At 36.2% G+C, this 19,096-nt stretch overlaps 1 protein-coding gene across 1 annotated transcript in view; it reads right to left on the bottom strand.

Annotated features, from left to right (window-relative positions):
• Positions 1-19,096, bottom strand: part of VIPR2 (vasoactive intestinal peptide receptor 2) — a 65,159-nt gene that overhangs the window by 22,895 nt on the left and 23,168 nt on the right. Inside the window, exon 5 of the mRNA XM_069778174.1 lies at positions 4,088-4,185. Coding sequence (XP_069634275.1) covers positions 4,088-4,185 — 98 coding nt within the window. The remainder of the gene's footprint in view (positions 1-4,087; positions 4,186-19,096) is intronic.

The following is a 19,096-nucleotide window of genomic DNA, read 5'->3' as shown; positions in this document are numbered from 1 at the left end:
TGTGTGCAGTCATCCCAGTGTTTTTCTTGCAAATAAAACTTTGATTATCCTGGATATATGTCAGACATGGTCTCACCTATTATTTTCTGCTTTAATTTTTTATTTAACTCCTGCATTTTGCTATGTAGTGGCTTTTCATCCTATGTGAGTGTATGCAGGAACCATTAAAAAATGCATTCAAAACTTTAGATCGCCTATCCTTTCTATCCAGTGAAACACAAAACTTCTCTTCTTTAGTCCAGCAGCCATGTGAAAGCCTGACAAACAAATGACAAATTGAATATTCCAAGTAAGTGAATGAGTGCTCAGGGGAAGCAAGTTATAAGTTGAGGGTTTTTCACTTAATAGACATTCCCTTCAAGATCTTGCCATTTAGCAAAAAGTTTTTCTAGCAAATCCCCAGAAACCAACTGCTAAAGGTTTTTTTGGTCAAAACCAGCACCTTGAACTGCACCTGGAAATAAGCCAGAAGCCAGGGCATTTTAGCAAATACAAGCAATGAAAGAATGAAGATGCAATAGGACGTTACGGTAGTGTGCAGTGGTAGCTTCCAAGTAGTCTTCACATTTTGATTTTTACCGAAGAACACTAAATAATCCATTCTGAAAGATTAAAGCAAGGATAGTTACAGTGAGTGTAGGGAAATAAATAACAGATCCACCTTGCTAGCCCCCAGTTTAGCAAAGGATGTAGTATCAGGCTGAACTTAAAGCAGTTGTCAAAAATGCAGTGATTTCTGTGGCTATGAATGTCCTTTGCTGAAACAGGTTCTGAGAAAAACTTAAATACCACTCTTACGTTGGACTGCATCGCATATTCCTATGGAATTCAGAGATACATGCAAGCTGCAAATGGGAGGAAAAGATTTTTCTTGAGTAACTAATTTAGATGATTAGTTCTTCATCCCATTTAGTAGCTGAAATAATAAATGTTGGATATATACAAGACTGTCAAACCAACATTCTGGAGGTAGTGGGCAGGAAAGTATTTTTATTTGAGATATGTATGATGGTTCAGAATAACAAAGAAATGCTGTTCTTTAACAATGAAACAAAAGCTATCATGCTTATTCCTTTGATATGACTCATGATACAAAACTACCATATGAGGAACATTTACAGACAGAGCACACCTTAGAGAAATGATGGAGATTCACATTTTTCTCCTTTGTAAGAAACAGATGTCAGAGAAACAGACATTTTTTTGGAAGGTTTTGTTATACAGGAGTAAGCCCAAAGAAGTATAGTTAAGATCTATAGTAAGATCTAGAATATCAAGTGCTACGCAGAAATATGTTGTTCAATTTATTTTCACTCTGAGTTGGAACAAACCAACCTTTTTAAAATATCCAAAAAATATTTTTTATTTTTAATCATTTTTATTTCTACTTTTTCAAAACTTCATGATTTATTAAAACTTAGACATTCAAAATGAAGAAATAGAAACTTGCATTCTAAGAAGGGTAAAGCAACGTCTTTTGACTAAATCAAAATTATTAGCTTTGCTGTTTATAAATTAAGTTTGCAGAAGCAAGAATGTGCCTGACAAACTGGCACCCTCCAACAGGAAAATATTGTGCCCGAAAGTTACCAATTAGCTTTAATTATAGTAAGTACACAGTGTATTATGTGGAGAGTGGCACCATAGTAACTTGAAAAATGCTGTCAGCTTAGTCTGGCAAGGTATTTACAGATATTCATGTTTTATGTCTTTGTTTTGAGATTAAAAGATTAGCCAAATATAAAATCCTTTCCTTTTACAATGCTTCTAAATGTGTCCTTTACAGATATTAATAATGGGGACCCATATAATGTTTCTGTAAAGATTAAAATCAAGTCCAGTTCTTTGGAAGAAATGCAAAACAGAATATTGCAGCTGCATGGAAACTTTCAGAAACAACTCTCCTTTCCCCACCCAACAGTTCTGCCTTTCATGTGCTTATAGCTGATATTGTGAACAACTGCAAAGCCCTGAGGCTGTATCTGTTCTGCCAGACAGTATATAACAACATATAATGGACTGCAGAAGTCAAGTCATAATACTTAAAAAACAATTTCCACTTCCTTGTCTTGAACACATTACCTACAATTCAATTAAACTCCACGTTATTCCATGCTTTCTTTCATTAAAAGTACTGCACATATTCAGGATTAAATGCAGTATAATTTGAAGCTTACAGATACAAATCCAGCAATGCACAATTTTAATAATCTCTCATGTTACTAGTATCCAGAGTTCAATTCCTAATCCTGCTGGATGAAGTCAGGATTTTGACAACCCTACTGCGTTAGTAACTTCTGATTTTTAACTCACTACTTAACTACTAAATCTCCTTTAGTTTCACTTAGAAGAGTTGTTTTTTGCTCTCCTTTTAAACACAGCAAGGTGAATGTTTGCTGGTTACATTCAAAGGTGAATGTGTTTCAGGGGTGAGTGACTGATCTTTATAAACAGTATATTGACATTCTCTATAAAGAATCCCGGGACCTTTCAGGGCAAACTATGTTTCTTCGACAGCAGGTGTTACCAGCTGAGTAGCGAAAAGTTAAAACTTACAGAAACATTCTTATTTTCCAAACTCTGTCCTTAAAAATGACCATAATGTATGGGATGCCCCACAACATGTCTGAGAGATGAACAGACATACACACACAGCCATTTGCATTCACTTCTATTATTGGTAATTTGCAATTGCTTCAACTGCAGCCTTCTGTAATAACTGGCTGCTTGCTATGTGTTTGGGAAACTATATATTGAAAAGGGTATTTTTACAACTTATTTGGGTTCCTAATTCAACTCACTAGGTTAGGAGGCCCCTACGGTCCCTGTAGATAACAGAAAAACAGGCTTCTTTGGGGGGAGACTTAGAAGACCTTATGTTCCCCCTGAAAAAGAGCCTGGGTCCTCCCACTGACTCAACAGAGAGATTGGGGAATTCTCAACTTGGATATTTAAACTGAAGTTGAAGGTTTTGTGTACATCTCTGAAATTCTTTATCTGTTTGTTGTAACTGACTTCTGGTGATGGACAACATTCAGATGTCTATAACACACTGTCTTAAATGTGTTATTAGGTTTTAGCAGTTTTGAAAATGCACAATCTGCCTGTAGCATTTGCTGGTAGAAAGAAGATAACCATGAGTGACTTGATTAATTTTCTTCAAAGATATTCCAAAATATAATTATGGGAGATGTATCTGCTCTGAATAGTCTCTGAATATTTAAATATTCAGAAAATTTGATGGCAGACTAAAAGGCTTAAGAACTCGCCATAGGAATAGTTCATCAGAGGAATGAGGCTCTGACAAACAACATGCTGTCCTCTACAAATTACATGTACTTCTTTTCTACCAAATCTGAGAGATGCATTTTCTTGTTTTTCTTGGTGCAGAGTGGAATGGAAAAGTTGTGTGAAGTTTATGATGGAGAATATAAAGGCTATTCTATTCGACGGGAAGAAGTGAACTATAAAGGCATGAAGGTGGAGAGACTGAGAAAAGCTATGATACTGATAATACCACTTTGCAATTTCTTTTACCAGTTGGAGATTGCTTTCAGTCTCAGATAACTCCCAGAAATTAGGCAAAAACAACAGACTGTACTGCCTTTCCTAACACTGCCCAACAAAAACATTGCACACCCAGCACTACCCTTCAGCATAATTATCCATACCTTGACAACCCCACTTGGAGAAATTAATGATTACCTTCAATTATAGTACCCCTGGAGACCACTCAGAAGCTTCTGCAAAATATGGCTGCCCACTTGTCCAGTGTTGAGACCAGCATCCTACTAATTTTCAAGAGCAATTCAAGGTGATTTAAACAATCAAATAGAAAATGCTTTATATAATCCATTCCTAAATGACTATTCTTTCTTATATGGGCTGTAATGTCTGTAAATTCATAAAGTGCTTTGAAATTTTTTAATATGACTGGTGCTAGCAAAAATGAAGTTAGCATTACATTATTATCAGCTGTTTAATTGAGAAAAGTGTAAAACCAATGCATTTTCTAAGTATCTGAGCAATCAGACAACAGTTAAAACCATCTTATCATTACTCATACTTACTTATGAAAAATACATACCTGAAAAGGCAAAGAATTATACTTCCTGTAGTAAGAGCAATGAGAGATACGCTGTGTCCAAGGGTATAAATTGCCTTCACTATTACATAGAAGTTGACCTGCACAGAACAATATATATGCAGAAACCACTTACTGATATATAAAATTGACTATGAAATGATAAATTTTTCCATTAAATAGCTCTGAAGGCTAAATAAATAGCATTATTTTCACTCTTTGCTCTACAGTATGTGATAAGAATGTTATATCTTTATTACAACATATTTCTGCAATGCAACATCTCAAGCCAATTGACCTCAGTAGAAAATTCAGCCTCAGGAACTCAAAACTTAAACACACAAGCTGGTACAATTTCAGCTGATTATCCCATGTCAATGAGGTCAAAGAAAGTATCAGATTCATGAACTTCCATAAACACAATCAAACTGTGAAGAATGGGCCACAGTTTGAAAGAATGGATTATGTCTGAAAGATAGAATCTCTCTCAGTCCTTCTGCTCTAGTGTACTTTGTAATGCATTTATATAGGAGTTTAATTTTAAAGACATGTTTAACTCTCATTAATTTCCTAATGTACATGTTCAAATACTTTATTAAATTGTGACCCAAACAACCCTTTCTTTCTTTAGTAAAGTTATTTGCTATAACTTGGAGAGGAAATTTTTCAACACAGGAAAAGCAGACTGGAGTGCACAGTCCATTGATTGACTGCAGTTATCTGTGAATTTACCAGCTACATATTACATTAAATCCTATTCTGAACGACAACATCAAGAAAAATAATGCTAAATATTCTCAGAATTAAGCTGCTGCTTCATTTATGCCTACAACAAAGTCATTAGACTGACATCATTTTCCACTCAAGCTAGATAAAATATTAAAACTGTAAAGTTTTTTACTATGTTATGAAATTAAAGTTTTTAATAGCACTGTAGAATGTGCTATGTGTAACATAGAATTTCAATATTTAGTGCACATGATTATATCGCTCACCTTCTCGAATGATGTTTGTAAAAAGTAGCAAGGAAGCAATACTTTTAAATAAACTAAGATAGCAAAAGGAAAAGCAAATCACTTAATATATTTATTTTTATAGCATTTAAAAGGCCAGGTAAAGAAGTAACTTTAGCAATCCTGATTCATGATTACATTAGCTGGACATTCACTTAACATGTATTATACAGATATGGAAAAGACTAAATGAAATGTGAAACGAAATGAAGAATCTTGCAACTGTACCATCGTAGATATGGTTAAAGGGGAAAAATAAGGGAAACATAACTGCCATAGATCTTAAGTGTATTCATAGCAACTGTCATGCTTTTTAGGAGCTAAAAGTGGTATACGAGGTGTCACAGGAAACAGAAATCTCTTTTTTTTAATTAGAGAAGTAAGCTGTGACGGCCTTTTTAACAACAGTCCTATCATTGTAATGTTTTGTTTGCTTTACATAATATTGATTTACTGCACAGATAAAGAAGGAAAATATGGACTTAATGAAGTTTCCAGTGCCATTAGAATGACCATAAGAAAGCTCAGTTAAAATCCTGAAAAAATATTGGGCTTTTTTTTTTTTTTAAATTGGTGTCTCTGGCTGGTTAAAATGGTAAAACCTAAAGTATTACTTTATTGCTCTCTATGAGGAGTCTGCTGTATATTTGTAGAGCCCCAATGCATTCCTAGGGACTCTCTGTGGGCATAAATCATAGGCTCTAGTTCACCTAGTGTTAGGTGACTACACTGCAAACATAAACATCTAAGGCAATGTAGGGTCTCTTCATAGCGCCTTCTAGGGAGCACTTCTTATATCTATGTAAGCAGTCAACATGGACTTCACTGAATATATTTCTACAGACAATGAAGAGGCCCCACAGTGACTAATTCAAGTGTAGCTACCCAGAGTGTACAAAGGCTTGTCCTTGGGATGCCCCCAAAAGATCCTGGTTTTCCACAGGAATCCAGTGTTTGCTAAATAGGACTCTAAGTAGTCCAGTGTTTCTTGAACAATGTTTCTAAAATTGTTTTTAAATACAATTCTAAAAATATTTTTTCAAAATTAACATAATTTCACACGAAATCAGTTCTGAAGAACTGCCCTTCAATTCCCTGCTACAATGGCAGAATTATACTCTCCAGTTTGGCTCATTTTTGGACCGCTCTAAAAACTATGCCTATAGACAAGCACTGCAGACTACTCCTACGCTTCTTTAATTTGGCTTCTGTCATAGCGAAAGGAACATCAGCCCGTCTCCAGGCAATTTTCTGGGAATAGAGTGATAAACAGTTTCTCAGCAGCAATTACAACAGCCCATGGCACCAAAACCACTGCAAATATTTTGGGGACCCTCCTTCATTCATTCAACCTGACCTGCTCTGCAAAATTAAGGAAAAAGGATGCTCCAATAAATGACTTCACAATTTGGCAGCCTCATGACCCCATCAACAGTATTCTGGAAGAAAAGGAATTTTATTTCCCGAGCTTGTGCACATCAGGAGCTGCAAATATAGTGTAAAGCTTAGAAATGATGCACAGCAGTTCCACAATACGTTCTATTTGTTATCATCTTGTTGGCATTTGCAGACCCCATTTCTACCGAGTACATTTCTACTGAGTGTACAAATAGAAGCCTGAATGGTCTCTAAATCAAAAATTCTTAACATCCACCATGTAAATATTGTAAATTTGCAGGAGATAAATGTCATTTGCAAAAGAAGTTGCAATGGCAATAAATCTGTGCTGTTTAAACACCGAGTAGAAGATTTCTTGTTCACTTTCACAGAAAAAATTGATAGGCAGAGATACCCTTTTAATAGTAATAGTGATGTTCAACATCACATTACTGCAGAGCAGAGACAGGGGTCTCACCAGGTATCCTAAAGCCATGCACACAACACCCGGTAAGAGTGGACACAGGGACAACTTTACACCACTCTCATCTTCTTATCCTGGGAACTACCAAGTAGCTTAACAAATCCTGACGTTTTAAAGTAACCAATGGCCTCCTGTAATTTGTATTTATTAATAGCCTTCAAAAGGAAAGCACTTAAACCAGGACTTCTGATGTAAACTGTGTCCTGGCCCTTCACAGTGCCCAGTAGAAATGACTTCTTCCCTCCTATTCAGTTTTCTCATTGTGCTAGAAAATCTTAAAATGGAGCTGTAAGGTCCTTTTCGGCTGCTGAGCAGCCAAACTGTGCTATGAGATCTGCTCCAAAGACAGGTTTGCCTAAGGAGCAGAAATAACTCTGAGACAAGAAGCGTGCGAGATTGACACATGCCAACTCATGCATTTGCTGTTAAACAGATGACTAAACTGACCCAACTGTATACTATACTGTAAGTAACATGGTGTTGTGGTTTAACCCCAGCCAGCAACTAAGCACCACGCAGCTGCTCACTCACTCCCCCCCAACCCAGTGGGAATGGGGGAGGGAATCATGGGAAAAAAGTAAAACCTGTGGGTTGAGGTAAGAACGGTTTAGTAGAACAGAAAGGAAGAAACTAATAATGGTAATAACAACAAAAATAAAATGACAATAATAATAAAAGGATTGAAATATACAAAACAAGTGATGCACAATGCAGTTGCTCACCACTTGCCGACCACTGCCCAGTTAGTTCCCCACCAGCAATCTGCTGCCCCCAGCCAACTCTCCTCCAGTTTATACACTGGGCATGATGTCACATGTTATGGAATACCCCTTTGGCCAGTTTGGGTCAGCTGTCCTGGCTGTGTCCCCTCCCAACTTCTTGTGCCCCTCCAGCCTTCTTGCAGGCTGGGCATGAGAAGCTGAAAAATCCTTGACTTACTATAAACACTGCTTAGCAACAACTGAAAACATCAGTGTGCTATCAAGATTATTCTCATACTAAATCCAAAACATAACACTATACGAGCTGCTAGAAAGAAAATTAACTCTATCCCAGCGAAAACCAGGGTCTTTATACTCCAGACTTAAGATTAGTTCCCTCTGGTTGGACATTAAACTTCTTCCCATCACCTCCTTGCTTCATTCAAAAACTCTCTTGTGCTGACTCTCTCACTGCTGACATTTGGGCTAGGCCTTTGTCCTGGTTTTGGCTGGGATAGAGTTGCTTTTATTCCCAGCAGCTTGTAGGGTGCTGGTTTGGATTTGTGATGAAAACAGTGTTAATAATACAGGGATATTTTCGTTACTGCTGAGCAGTGCTCACCCAGAGCCAAGGCCTTTTCTGCTCCTCACCCCACCCCACCAGCAAGGAGGCTGGGGGGGCACAAGGAGTTGGGAGGGGACACAGCCAGGACAGCTGACCCCACTGATCAAAGGGATATCGCAGACCATATGGTGTCATGCTCAGTATATAAAGCTGGGGGAAGAAGAAGGAAGGGGGGACGTTCAGGAGTGATGTCTTCCCAAGTCCCCGTTACGTGTGATGGAGCCCTGCTGTCCTGGAGATGGCTGAACACCTGCCTGCCATGGGAAGTGGTGAATGAATTCCTTGTTTTTCTTTGCTTGTGTGTGCAGCTTTTGCTTTATCTAGTGAACTGTCTTTATCTGAACCCAGGATTTTTCTCACTTTTACCCTTCCGATTCCCTCCCCCATCCCACTGTGGGGGAGTGAGTAAGCGTCTGTGTGGGGCTCAGCTGCCTGTCAGGGTTAACCCACAACAGCCTTGAACCCTTTTCTGGCAGATCTTTTAAAGAACTCTACACACTTGACACACAGGAATTATAAGGAAGCTCACAGTACTAGAAACATTGTTATTTTGATGCAGGGATCCTTAAAAATATTTGAATTCATAAAATACATTTAGCTTACAATAAAGATATTAAAAATTTTGATTATACAATTCTGTTGCTAGTGACTACTTATCCCGTATTTACATGAGAGAGCAAAGAGTCCGGCAACTACAAGAAGCAATTGCAACTTGCACATTTCCTTGCAACAGTAGAAAGTAGGTGTTCTTGAACATGTTTGACATTTTTGAGAACTCATCACTCAAGTCCTTGGCTTCTACCTGACACTGAAGATAACATTAGTTTTAGATTGGATATTAGGAATAATTTCTTTACTGAAAGGGTTGTCAGGCACTGGAACAGGCTGCCCACGGAAGTGGTGGTGTCACCATCCCTGGAGGTGTTTAAAAAATGCATAGACAAGGCACTTCAGGACGTGGTTTATTGGGCATGGTTGATGGTTGGACTCAACGATCTTAAAGGTCTTACCCAACCTAAATGATTCTATGATTCTATGATTCTCAAAAATGAGTCAAAACATCCTTTACTATTAATTCACCCAAAGGTTTTTTGCATCTACTGCAGGGAGGGGATTTCAAAGACTGTACTATGGGTATATGTCCTTATTGTTCTGAGTGACTAATCCAAGCTGTACAACATACACAAACACAAACATACTACATATCTTACTATCATATATAATGATTCAGTTAAGCTGTATCAGCACCTTTGCATTTAATGTCTTAAATGTCTTAAATCACAGTCAACAGTGTGCATTCTGCTCGTCAGTATAGAATACCTCAACTCATTGATACTCATTGCCTCCTTTCAAATACATAAAGGAAAACCAAATAGAGAATCAGATATCACCTTTTGGTTAACAGAAGTTCCACTGAAATAATGCACAAACTGTACCTACTTGCCTAAATGTAGTCATATAGTGCTACTTGAGATGCCCTGGGGTATCTAAGACATCTGCATGGCAGATGTGACAAAGGACCTCTTTGCTGGAATGGCAGTGGCAAGTCAAATGGCACTAGATACCTATGTTTAGGCAATCACATCAAGCCCTGTTTCCACACACTAGTGATTAGACACCTACATCTCAACTAAATATCTAACTTTAGGAATTTTGACTTGCAAGTTGAATTTCAGCCTTCCGGGTTTTAAAATATGTGGTAAGTATGTGAATGTAAACAACTTGGAAGAATTTGGTGTGGTTGACTGTGTTGGCACAGACATGACTGAGAGACCCTATAAATCTCTTCCAGCACCTGCTCCGATGTTCTGAACACAGCCAAGTCAGTGCCCACCAGATAAGAAAACCTGAAGGATAAGGTGAAAGGTTTCACATTTGGCTTCTACTCTGAATGGGTAAGAACAAATCCCTTGTCTTCTGATGCAATTATTTGCAATTCAACAAGTTTGCTGCTTATAAAACAGTTACCACTTGTGTTATCATATAATTCTTTCACCTATCTATTGTATTTTTATGATGTTAATAATCCTTTAAAGGGCCCAAGCATACCAGATCTAAAGAGAGATTGTAAATTCTCCTTAATTTTTGTCTTGCCTTGGAAGTTTTGTTTAGGAAATACGTAAATTGTTTGGTGCCAAGTAAATCAAATTTATACCTGTTTATGTTTAGTCTGCATTGCCTTTGCTCACTTTTTCTGTATTTTTGCCCATCTTCATTTCAGAATGAACTGCACTCCTCCTTCTTTCTTTTCCTCCCCTCATTCCTGTCCTAGACAGAGCACCTATTATGCTTCCATAAATTAGGAACACAGAATCAACCAATTTACAGATTCTAACAATCCACAGTCACTATAGTCTTTAGATGGCATGCACCAAGATGTTTATAGGAACAATTCTGGACCAGAAGTCATTACTGGGAAATCGCAGTCAGACCAATGTTTCCATGGGAAAGCCTTGATTCTGCTTATACGTTCTGCATTGCTTCATGTCAAGAACAATTTGAACTAAATATATCTTTTACTTCCCCTTTTCTTGGAATCCATTACACTGATTAACAACACTGAAATTTATCTGATTTATGTAATTCAAATGAGTATTTTTTCCTTTTTTTGTGGGATAATTTTTTTGGAGATCTCTACAAAGTTGATTTTAGGATAAGCAATTTTGCCTTCCTGTAAATGCCTTCCAGGCCCAGGAGTGCAGAGTTCCTGTTTACTTCCTTAAAACAAGTTAGAATAAAGTGCAGGACAGTACAGTAAAGAAATAGACTCACTAATAGCCACTGAATTTTGCAAGGATGAGTCCATCTGAGCTAGGTATCAAGATTCTCTTTATAACCAATGAACAGAAGTAGCAGAATACTATTCATGTCATCCTAAGACAGGCATCTAAAATAATGGAATTTCTGATGCAAGCCTGTTTTCTCAGTAATAATATAATGAAGAAAAAATGTAATATATTCTTTTAAAACCTTTCAAATAACTACTGGTGACTAGGTGAAATGAATAAGGTAAGACTCATTTAGCTTAATACATGTTAACAGTGCGATATCATCTTTCTAAAAGGTAGGCAACTCAACAGATCATTGTCCCCTGAGAGAGGGGGAGTCAGTGGAAGAGAACAGACCCTTCTACACTATGATTCATGTGCTTCCCTGCGCTTGTAGCAATTCAAAGAAATTAGGATGATATGATTTCCATCCAGGCTTCAAAGACCTGATCTTTGACTGTAGAGAAGGTATAGGCTGGCTGGATTAAATGCAGATGAGGACATCATGCAATCTAGTCAGATGAAATTCATTTGAGTTGTAATTCTAGTCACACAAAGTACATATTTTTTGCTTACTGTTCAAAAATCTCAGTTTTGTGATGTGTCTGTACATTAGCAGCCATCATATTATTAGTGGTAATTGCACATGGTCCTAGTGATACCAGTGTGTAACATAATGAGCATGTACCTCAAAGTTACTAAAGACTAATGAAAAAGAACCCAGTAGTGTTTGATACAGAGAAATTACAGTGAAGTGAGGGAGGAGGCATTTCTGAAGGGAAATTTACTGAAAGGTCAGGTGTCAGAAGCTACTGATTAAGCTATGCTTTAAATCTGTTTTCCCATGGAAATATATAAAAATTCTGGATTTTCATGTTGTGTTGCACCATTCTCACAATAGACAGGGGCTTTAATATATATGTACAGCTATGTATGCACGCAGATGATGTGTACTTTATAAGCCAGTTAGAAATTAAGGTAATTCAAGTAAACCTAATTTAAATAAAATGAAATACAATGTTCGTTAATTCAGCTTACTTCGAAACCACATAGTTATACTGATTAAAGTTTCTGGGTGGCCAGAGTTTGAGACTTAGCCTTTTTAATTCATTTCTTCTGTTGTAATTTACATTTGTACAAAGCAAAACACTGGTTAAAAGGAGCTGTCATTCTCACTGGATCTAAAATGAGCACAGAGCACATCATGAGCACAGCTCCAATTCTAGCTGCAGTAAACTGCAAATGTTATTTTTGTTCAAAATATCCTGTGCATTTCTCTTAAAGGATATCTTGCAGAAGACAAGACTGCAGAATGATTTTATAGTATGTTAAAGAAAACCAAGACGTCCATTTCAAATTTGTTGTTTCTTAATAGCACCTCTACCTTGCATTTGTTTAAGGAAAAGTTTTGATAAAACATTGAGAGTTAAAAGCCCTGCTCTAATACATTTCTTATGTTACAATCAATGTCTTAGAGCTATGTCTCCTCTTAATACCTCACCACATAACTTGCCTTTTTTTGACTTGTGCCCTCTATTTCATGAGATGTGAATCTAAACTCAAATAGGTAGAGGGAAAAAGAACCATATCATTGAAAGTTATTTTTTGACTAACAGCCTCCTTCCCTATGAATAAAATACTATCTGCTGTTTTTACCAATAAAGTATACTGCACAAAGTTCTTGACTGATCTGTCTGTAATAATGCCTCCACAGTGTCCTAGTTTATATCTAATTCATAACCCCTTGGTGCTCATGGTTAAGTGGACAAATTGTTCCTTTTGGGTCTGCTCTTGACTGGCCTGGCTAGATTATGATCTGACCTGTCAATTTGCAAAGGCATCAAATAAACAGACAAAAGGAATAACATATGAAAAAAAAAAAGAAGGATGTTCTTTTAAAAAATTGTTCATAAACATTCAAAGAGAAGGACAGCAGCTTAAATGGATTTGAAGGCAGTCTCAGAATTCAACACAAATTTATCTAACAGCATTTCTGAGATTATTTTTATGTGTAAGAAGTGAATTTCCAAAGTCAGTAGTAAAAGCATCTGCTAAAGGGAATGGTGAATGGTCCAGAAATCCCCTGAAGGTAATAAAGGATTCCCACTAGAGACATCCTTTACTCCAGTTCTCTTGTGCTTCAGATATTATCAACTTGCAACTGAGATGACCTCAGTCCTTAGAAAGCATCTAATGGCCAATACTATAGCACTGGCAAGAAATACAGGAGCCATTATATTTACATTTTCCCAAGAGTCATGCCCTCTATCTATAAAGCCATGTGTCACCTCTTGAAGCAGATGGAACTACACCAGCTATATTCACTATGTTCGTAGCATTGAAAGTTGAAAGGTCCTTCACCTTGTCAATTCTTGAAGGCATCATAAAACCCCTTTATTCAAGTTGGGAGCTGGACTGTTTTCTAATAACTCCAGCTGTGTATGTAGACGCATAAATTGGATTAAACAGCATAAACAGACTGAAATTGATGCCATCTATAAACAAAACTTGCATGGCAGGTGTTGATATTACAGAATTGAAAATACTACTTTAAATATTTTTCAGCCATTAGACTACATAATAAGAGAGTGTTTTGTACTTTGGCATAAAGAAAGTAGTTGTGGTTCAAACAGCATTGGGTTGGCTGAAACACGCCCAACAAAAAAGTTGGACTTGTTTCATTTTTTTATCATTCCGTACCATCTTGAAAAATCTGTCTAGATTTGATTTCAGAAAAACTCCACTGACTGAATCTTTTGAAATTGGACCTGTCTTGCTTGTATCTGATTTCAGAATTCTTAAATGAAGGAAAAGAAGGTGGAATCCTACAGGAACTTTCTAACAACGCCACACTAATGTAACTGTGCCTTTAATTTAGCCTCTAGCTATGTACTCTGTGCTTGACAGTAATTGTCAGGCAGGCTGCATGTAAAATGACTCCTGTCGCTTCTACCCACCAGGGAGAATAGAAGAGGTTGTCTTCCTCCAGAAAAAACACATTATTTAAAATAATGTGTCTGGCATTCTGTACATACGCGTGACCCCTAAGTTTGACTAAAATCAAAACAAGAATCCTGTGTACTTTTAGTCCAGCACAATAGCTGTGTCAGCAGGACTGCATCTATCTGCTGGCCATTCTTTTGCCAAACGGACGAACATAAAATAGCTACATGGAGGTCTAAGTCAGCACTGAAGCTAATCAGCCAAGAGTACTTTGACATTACCTTATACTGACCATGGTCATTTTGCTCAAACTTAGTACAAGCAAATACACAATTGAAATTATTTTATCATACGACAAAGATTTTTAATTAGTCTCTATGCTACACTTGAAATTGTGGCTAATGAACATATTTCATTCTTCCAGACCATTTTACTGGTCTAGTATTATAACGGTCAGCAATCTTAAATATTTTAAAATTTTCTACTAATCAAAAATTAACCCTGCTTCTCAAACTATTGCAAAATAAAGTAAACACTACTACATTTTGAATCCAATACATCAACAAGTTATTTAAATTCAGGTGTTATGATTTTCAAAAACAAGCAAAAATTTTAGATGATTAGCATGAAGCACTTTATCAGACTCAGCATCAAAGAGGATGCAATCATACTGCCACTTAAATTTCCTGTATGAGTGTAAACAGAAGTGTCTTAATTTGCCTGTAAGACCTCTATAACGCCTAGTGACTCAACAAAAAAATTTTCAAATGGTCTTCTGAAATTATATGTTTATTAAATATACACATGACCCCCATAAAGACAAAGAATTAAATTCTGCATTGTGTTGTGGTAGTTGAAAACCAGGAAATTACTTTAGATTAATATTAACTTAGTTATAGCTATAAAATATTTGTCACTACTCTATATTTTACATAGTACCATTTAGAAACAAACTCTTTATATTGTATTGCTGCAAAAGAAACAGGCAAAGCAATACCAAGTCTGATAGCACATAAAAGTAAATGTCTTTTATGTAAGATGGACATATCTTATTTCTTATTTACTATTCTGTGTGAACCATAATTAGCCAGGTCTCGATTAAACTTCAGCTTTAACCTCTGAACTTAATAAAAAATTTGCAAGATTGGCAGGAGTAAAATGAGTGCAAAGAAGGTATGGATTGACCAAAACAGAATTTAAACCTAAATTATACCTATATTTTTAAAAGATTTTAACACACAATGAATATCAAAACCCCTTTAGGTTTTGTATTCAAAGCATAAACTGATTTGAGTCATGCATATGAAATTGAAATGCCATTATGAAATGGAAATGACATGAGATTTTCTCCGAGTCTAACAAAAATTGTACTTTTGCAACAGTAGTAACAGCAGCTGGCCTCTGCAAAATATTCACGATTATCTGAGCAATACTGATTCCAAAACTGAAATCCAACAATTTACTCTTAAAGTTTTGAGGAAAATATTCAAATTGCAACCACTAAACTAAACTCAGTAGGTGGTCAGGCACAGCAAAAATGAGTGGCTTATGATTTTCAGAACAGTTTTATGGAAACATTTACAGAATCTATAACTGCTTTCCAGACTATAAAGATCTAATCCTAAGGTGCTTCCTCTTTTTTTTGTAGCTACCTAATGTTAACAGGTTTTAAAAGGGTACGAAAAACCACACATATAAAAATAAATTGGATTAGTACAAGTTTGGGTAATCAGTGTTATTTTCAATACACTTCTTTATAAAATCTATTCTTATGCACACTTGTGTTTTGTCTTCGTAGAACAGACACCTTTTTCTGCTAATATTTTCATTAAAGTTAGTTTCATGTTATTTTTACTAAGTTCAGGAGACAGAAGTCTTCTATTTATTTACAGAATAGACAGCACAGAAGCTTCCTAGGCAAAGTTGACAGTTACCCAGTGGATCCTGCAACCTCAGCCTTGGTTTGGAAGGACCTCTAGGGGTTAGAGGGTAATTCAGTGCTGAAGGACAAAATGCTCTGAAGAAATTTTAGGGCTTGATTCTTTGTCTGAAGTAGTTTTGCTATTGACCAGAAGTTACCCTTAACATGAAAGAAAAACCCACACCTGTTTATTCATTTAACCATTACTAAAGTATTTATGATCATTATCATCCCAAGTGACCCTTCATTTTGTTTATTCTGTGGGCTAGTATATTCCTGTAATACTGTACTTAAGAAGAGTCTAGTATTCACAGATATGATTACTTACAACTATATTAAAATTTGTGGGTTTACATTTTCATGATACAGGAGTCAGAGTACATTACATAATATCCAAATATGTATACTAGAAGAACATATCAGAAAACCTTAAACTGTACAAAAAATATAAAAACAGAACTGGGCTTAGCAAGTAAGTTCAGTAGCTTTAGAAACACTGAAACAAGCAAATGCAAATAAAAGTGGAATAAAGAACCCTAATTCTTTCCTTTTGTGAAGTTAACTTAAACAACACAGTAGCCATTTCTAAAATCTTGTAGTACTTACTTATAAGAGAATAAATATAAACTGAGATAAAGAGATGGATTACATGTTGTGGACAATTTACTTTTTTCTTATCAGTCACTTCTACACATTTTTAAATGGTGCAGAGAAAAACAGAATTTACTAAAAATATTGGAATTCCTCACGGTATTTAATAATCTTTATACAAGTAATTAATGATACCCCTTTTCTGACATGTTTCTCCTTCAATTCACCATAAACCTAAACATCACCCAAAACAGATGAGACCAGCATTGCCTTAAGTATCCTTAATAATAGTAGCATCACTAATTTTGTCAGTAAGAGTACCTTCTTAGTGAAAGTTCCCTAACCATACTGGGAGACATGACAACTTTATAAGTGCACAAACCTCCATATTTTCCTGTGTAAATGTGTACCAGCCTATGTGTATCCATGAATGTGAACTTTCTCACTGCGTACTGATGTTTTGCAGTGTCTTTGGACAGTCTGCAATTAATAAATAAAATTCCCACTGTGCTCTGCGAGAGACAATATAGGCTTATATTCAGGCCTAGTCCTTCTCACTTGAAGTCAATGGAAGAAGATTTTGTATTTATTTTACGGAATACTGGTCTCTTAATCACATCTCATGAAAAGAGTAATGACAAATGCAGAATGCGATGTGAATAAATATAGCATGACTTAGAGGCACACAGAAAAAGCATTGGTAGATGGCTGCCCTGCATTACATTTTGTTGAGAGGGAAGGATTCAATTTAGACTCAATACAAGCAATCCATTAGTCCAGTGCAATGATCCACTTCACAGACAGCAGTAATGCATCTGTTTTCTAAAGGTAGCTACAGACATTCAAGACAGTGTTTGTCTTGGGTAGCGTATCTGCATTGTGTAGTGGGCAGCACACCCAGCATGTTATCTCTGACAGCAGCCTAAGCGTGAATGCTTCAGGAAACTGGCCAAATAGGGGAATATTTCTTCCATAGGTGATGCTTCTACATATGCACAAGCTGCAACAGTATCACCACATTTAATAGCTCTGAGTATCTTCCTCTCGATTAATTCGTCTTTGTATGACCCTATGCATTCAAATCACATAGCCTGTAACTTGTATATATTGGGGGTTTTGTGTGGTCTAATAAACCTCAAGCCAATTCACACTAAGATTAGACAAAGCTGTATTAACTGACCCAGTCATTATTTTAAATAAAGTGGACACATTTCAGTCCTTTACATTCACCAGACATCTATCTTGCCGCATATTAATAATGGTGACAGAGAGCTTAATACCCTCTGAGGACAGGTAGGACATGTCTCTAGTTTGTTCAGCCTAGATAGAAGATGTCAAAATATGTCAAGGAAAGGTTGCAGTGAGGCTTGGTTTGGGTTAACACACCTTGATGTGTGTTTCTAGCATGGTCAAACCAAGCTATTCATTTTGCCATTGTGCTGCCATGAGCTCAACAGAAATATAAAAGAAAAAAAAAAAGAGATGCTTACATGAATGACTGAGATGAACCTAAACCTTGATCTTGAAGGTTAGCAGTAACTAGTTTACTTATAGGAAAGAGACTGGAATTATATAATAAAGGTTTAGATCTACAATTTGATGTGATAACAACATACAGATAAGTCTGTTCAGAGACTGTCATACTTGTCAAATTCATCCCCTATAAATACAGGCAGGAGCACTAAAGAATACTAACAGAAAATCTAAGTGAAATAAAACATTCAATTTGAGGGTGCTGTATCAGGAGCTTACAGTTAATTTCAAAATGTTAAGCAAATAATTTCTTTTTATAGAACCTGCTAATATACCATTTGACATGGAATAAAAATTGAACATTTTAACTCTGAGTAAAATCAAACCCCACCAAAATTCCACAGTTTCCACCAAAACTGTGGAAACAGACAAGTTCTTTCAGCAGAGAAATAACAGATGACATGCTTGTGGTATTTTTAAATGAGTTTTCTCATTTCGGTGCATTTTTAGCATAAAAATTTGGTACCTACTAATAAAGTGCCTGTTCAGTATTTGCTTGCCAATCTCTATCATTTAAACCTTCTCTAGAATGTTCAAAACTGCCCCAAACAGATGCCTAGCTGGAGAGATATATATGTCTGTGTGTATGCATATGTATCTCTCTAAATAAATATAAAATGTGTATAGAAATAAGTCCCCTTTAAAGTAAAGATACAAGTTCATATTCTAAAAGACAGCAAAACAACAGGAATAAATACTTAACTGGATCTATAATGGAAACTCATTCAGCAGTGAAGATGCAGGCACCAAACCGACACCAAAGACAGTTTCTACCTAATCCTTTAACATTGTCTTCAGAGAAAGCATAGAGATGAAAACTTAAGATGTACCATAAGAAAAGTATTTTGCCACCTTTCCAAAAGTATGATCTCCTTAGGTACTGTAACTTTGAGGGCAACCTCATACATCATCTGCAAAGCATATTGTTGCATGACATTTTTGTGTTCAAAATATTTTGTATCCAATTACTTAGGATTTCATTTTTAGCTCTTTTTGTTGAAATTCTAGGTCAAATAAAAATGAACTATACTGATTTATGTTAAGATTTTTCGTTTT

Source organism: Haliaeetus albicilla, chromosome 2, assembly GCF_947461875.1.
Source record: "Haliaeetus albicilla chromosome 2, bHalAlb1.1, whole genome shotgun sequence".
NCBI lineage: Eukaryota > Metazoa > Chordata > Aves > Accipitriformes > Accipitridae > Haliaeetus > Haliaeetus albicilla.
This window is presented reverse-complemented; position numbering and strand designations above follow the sequence as displayed.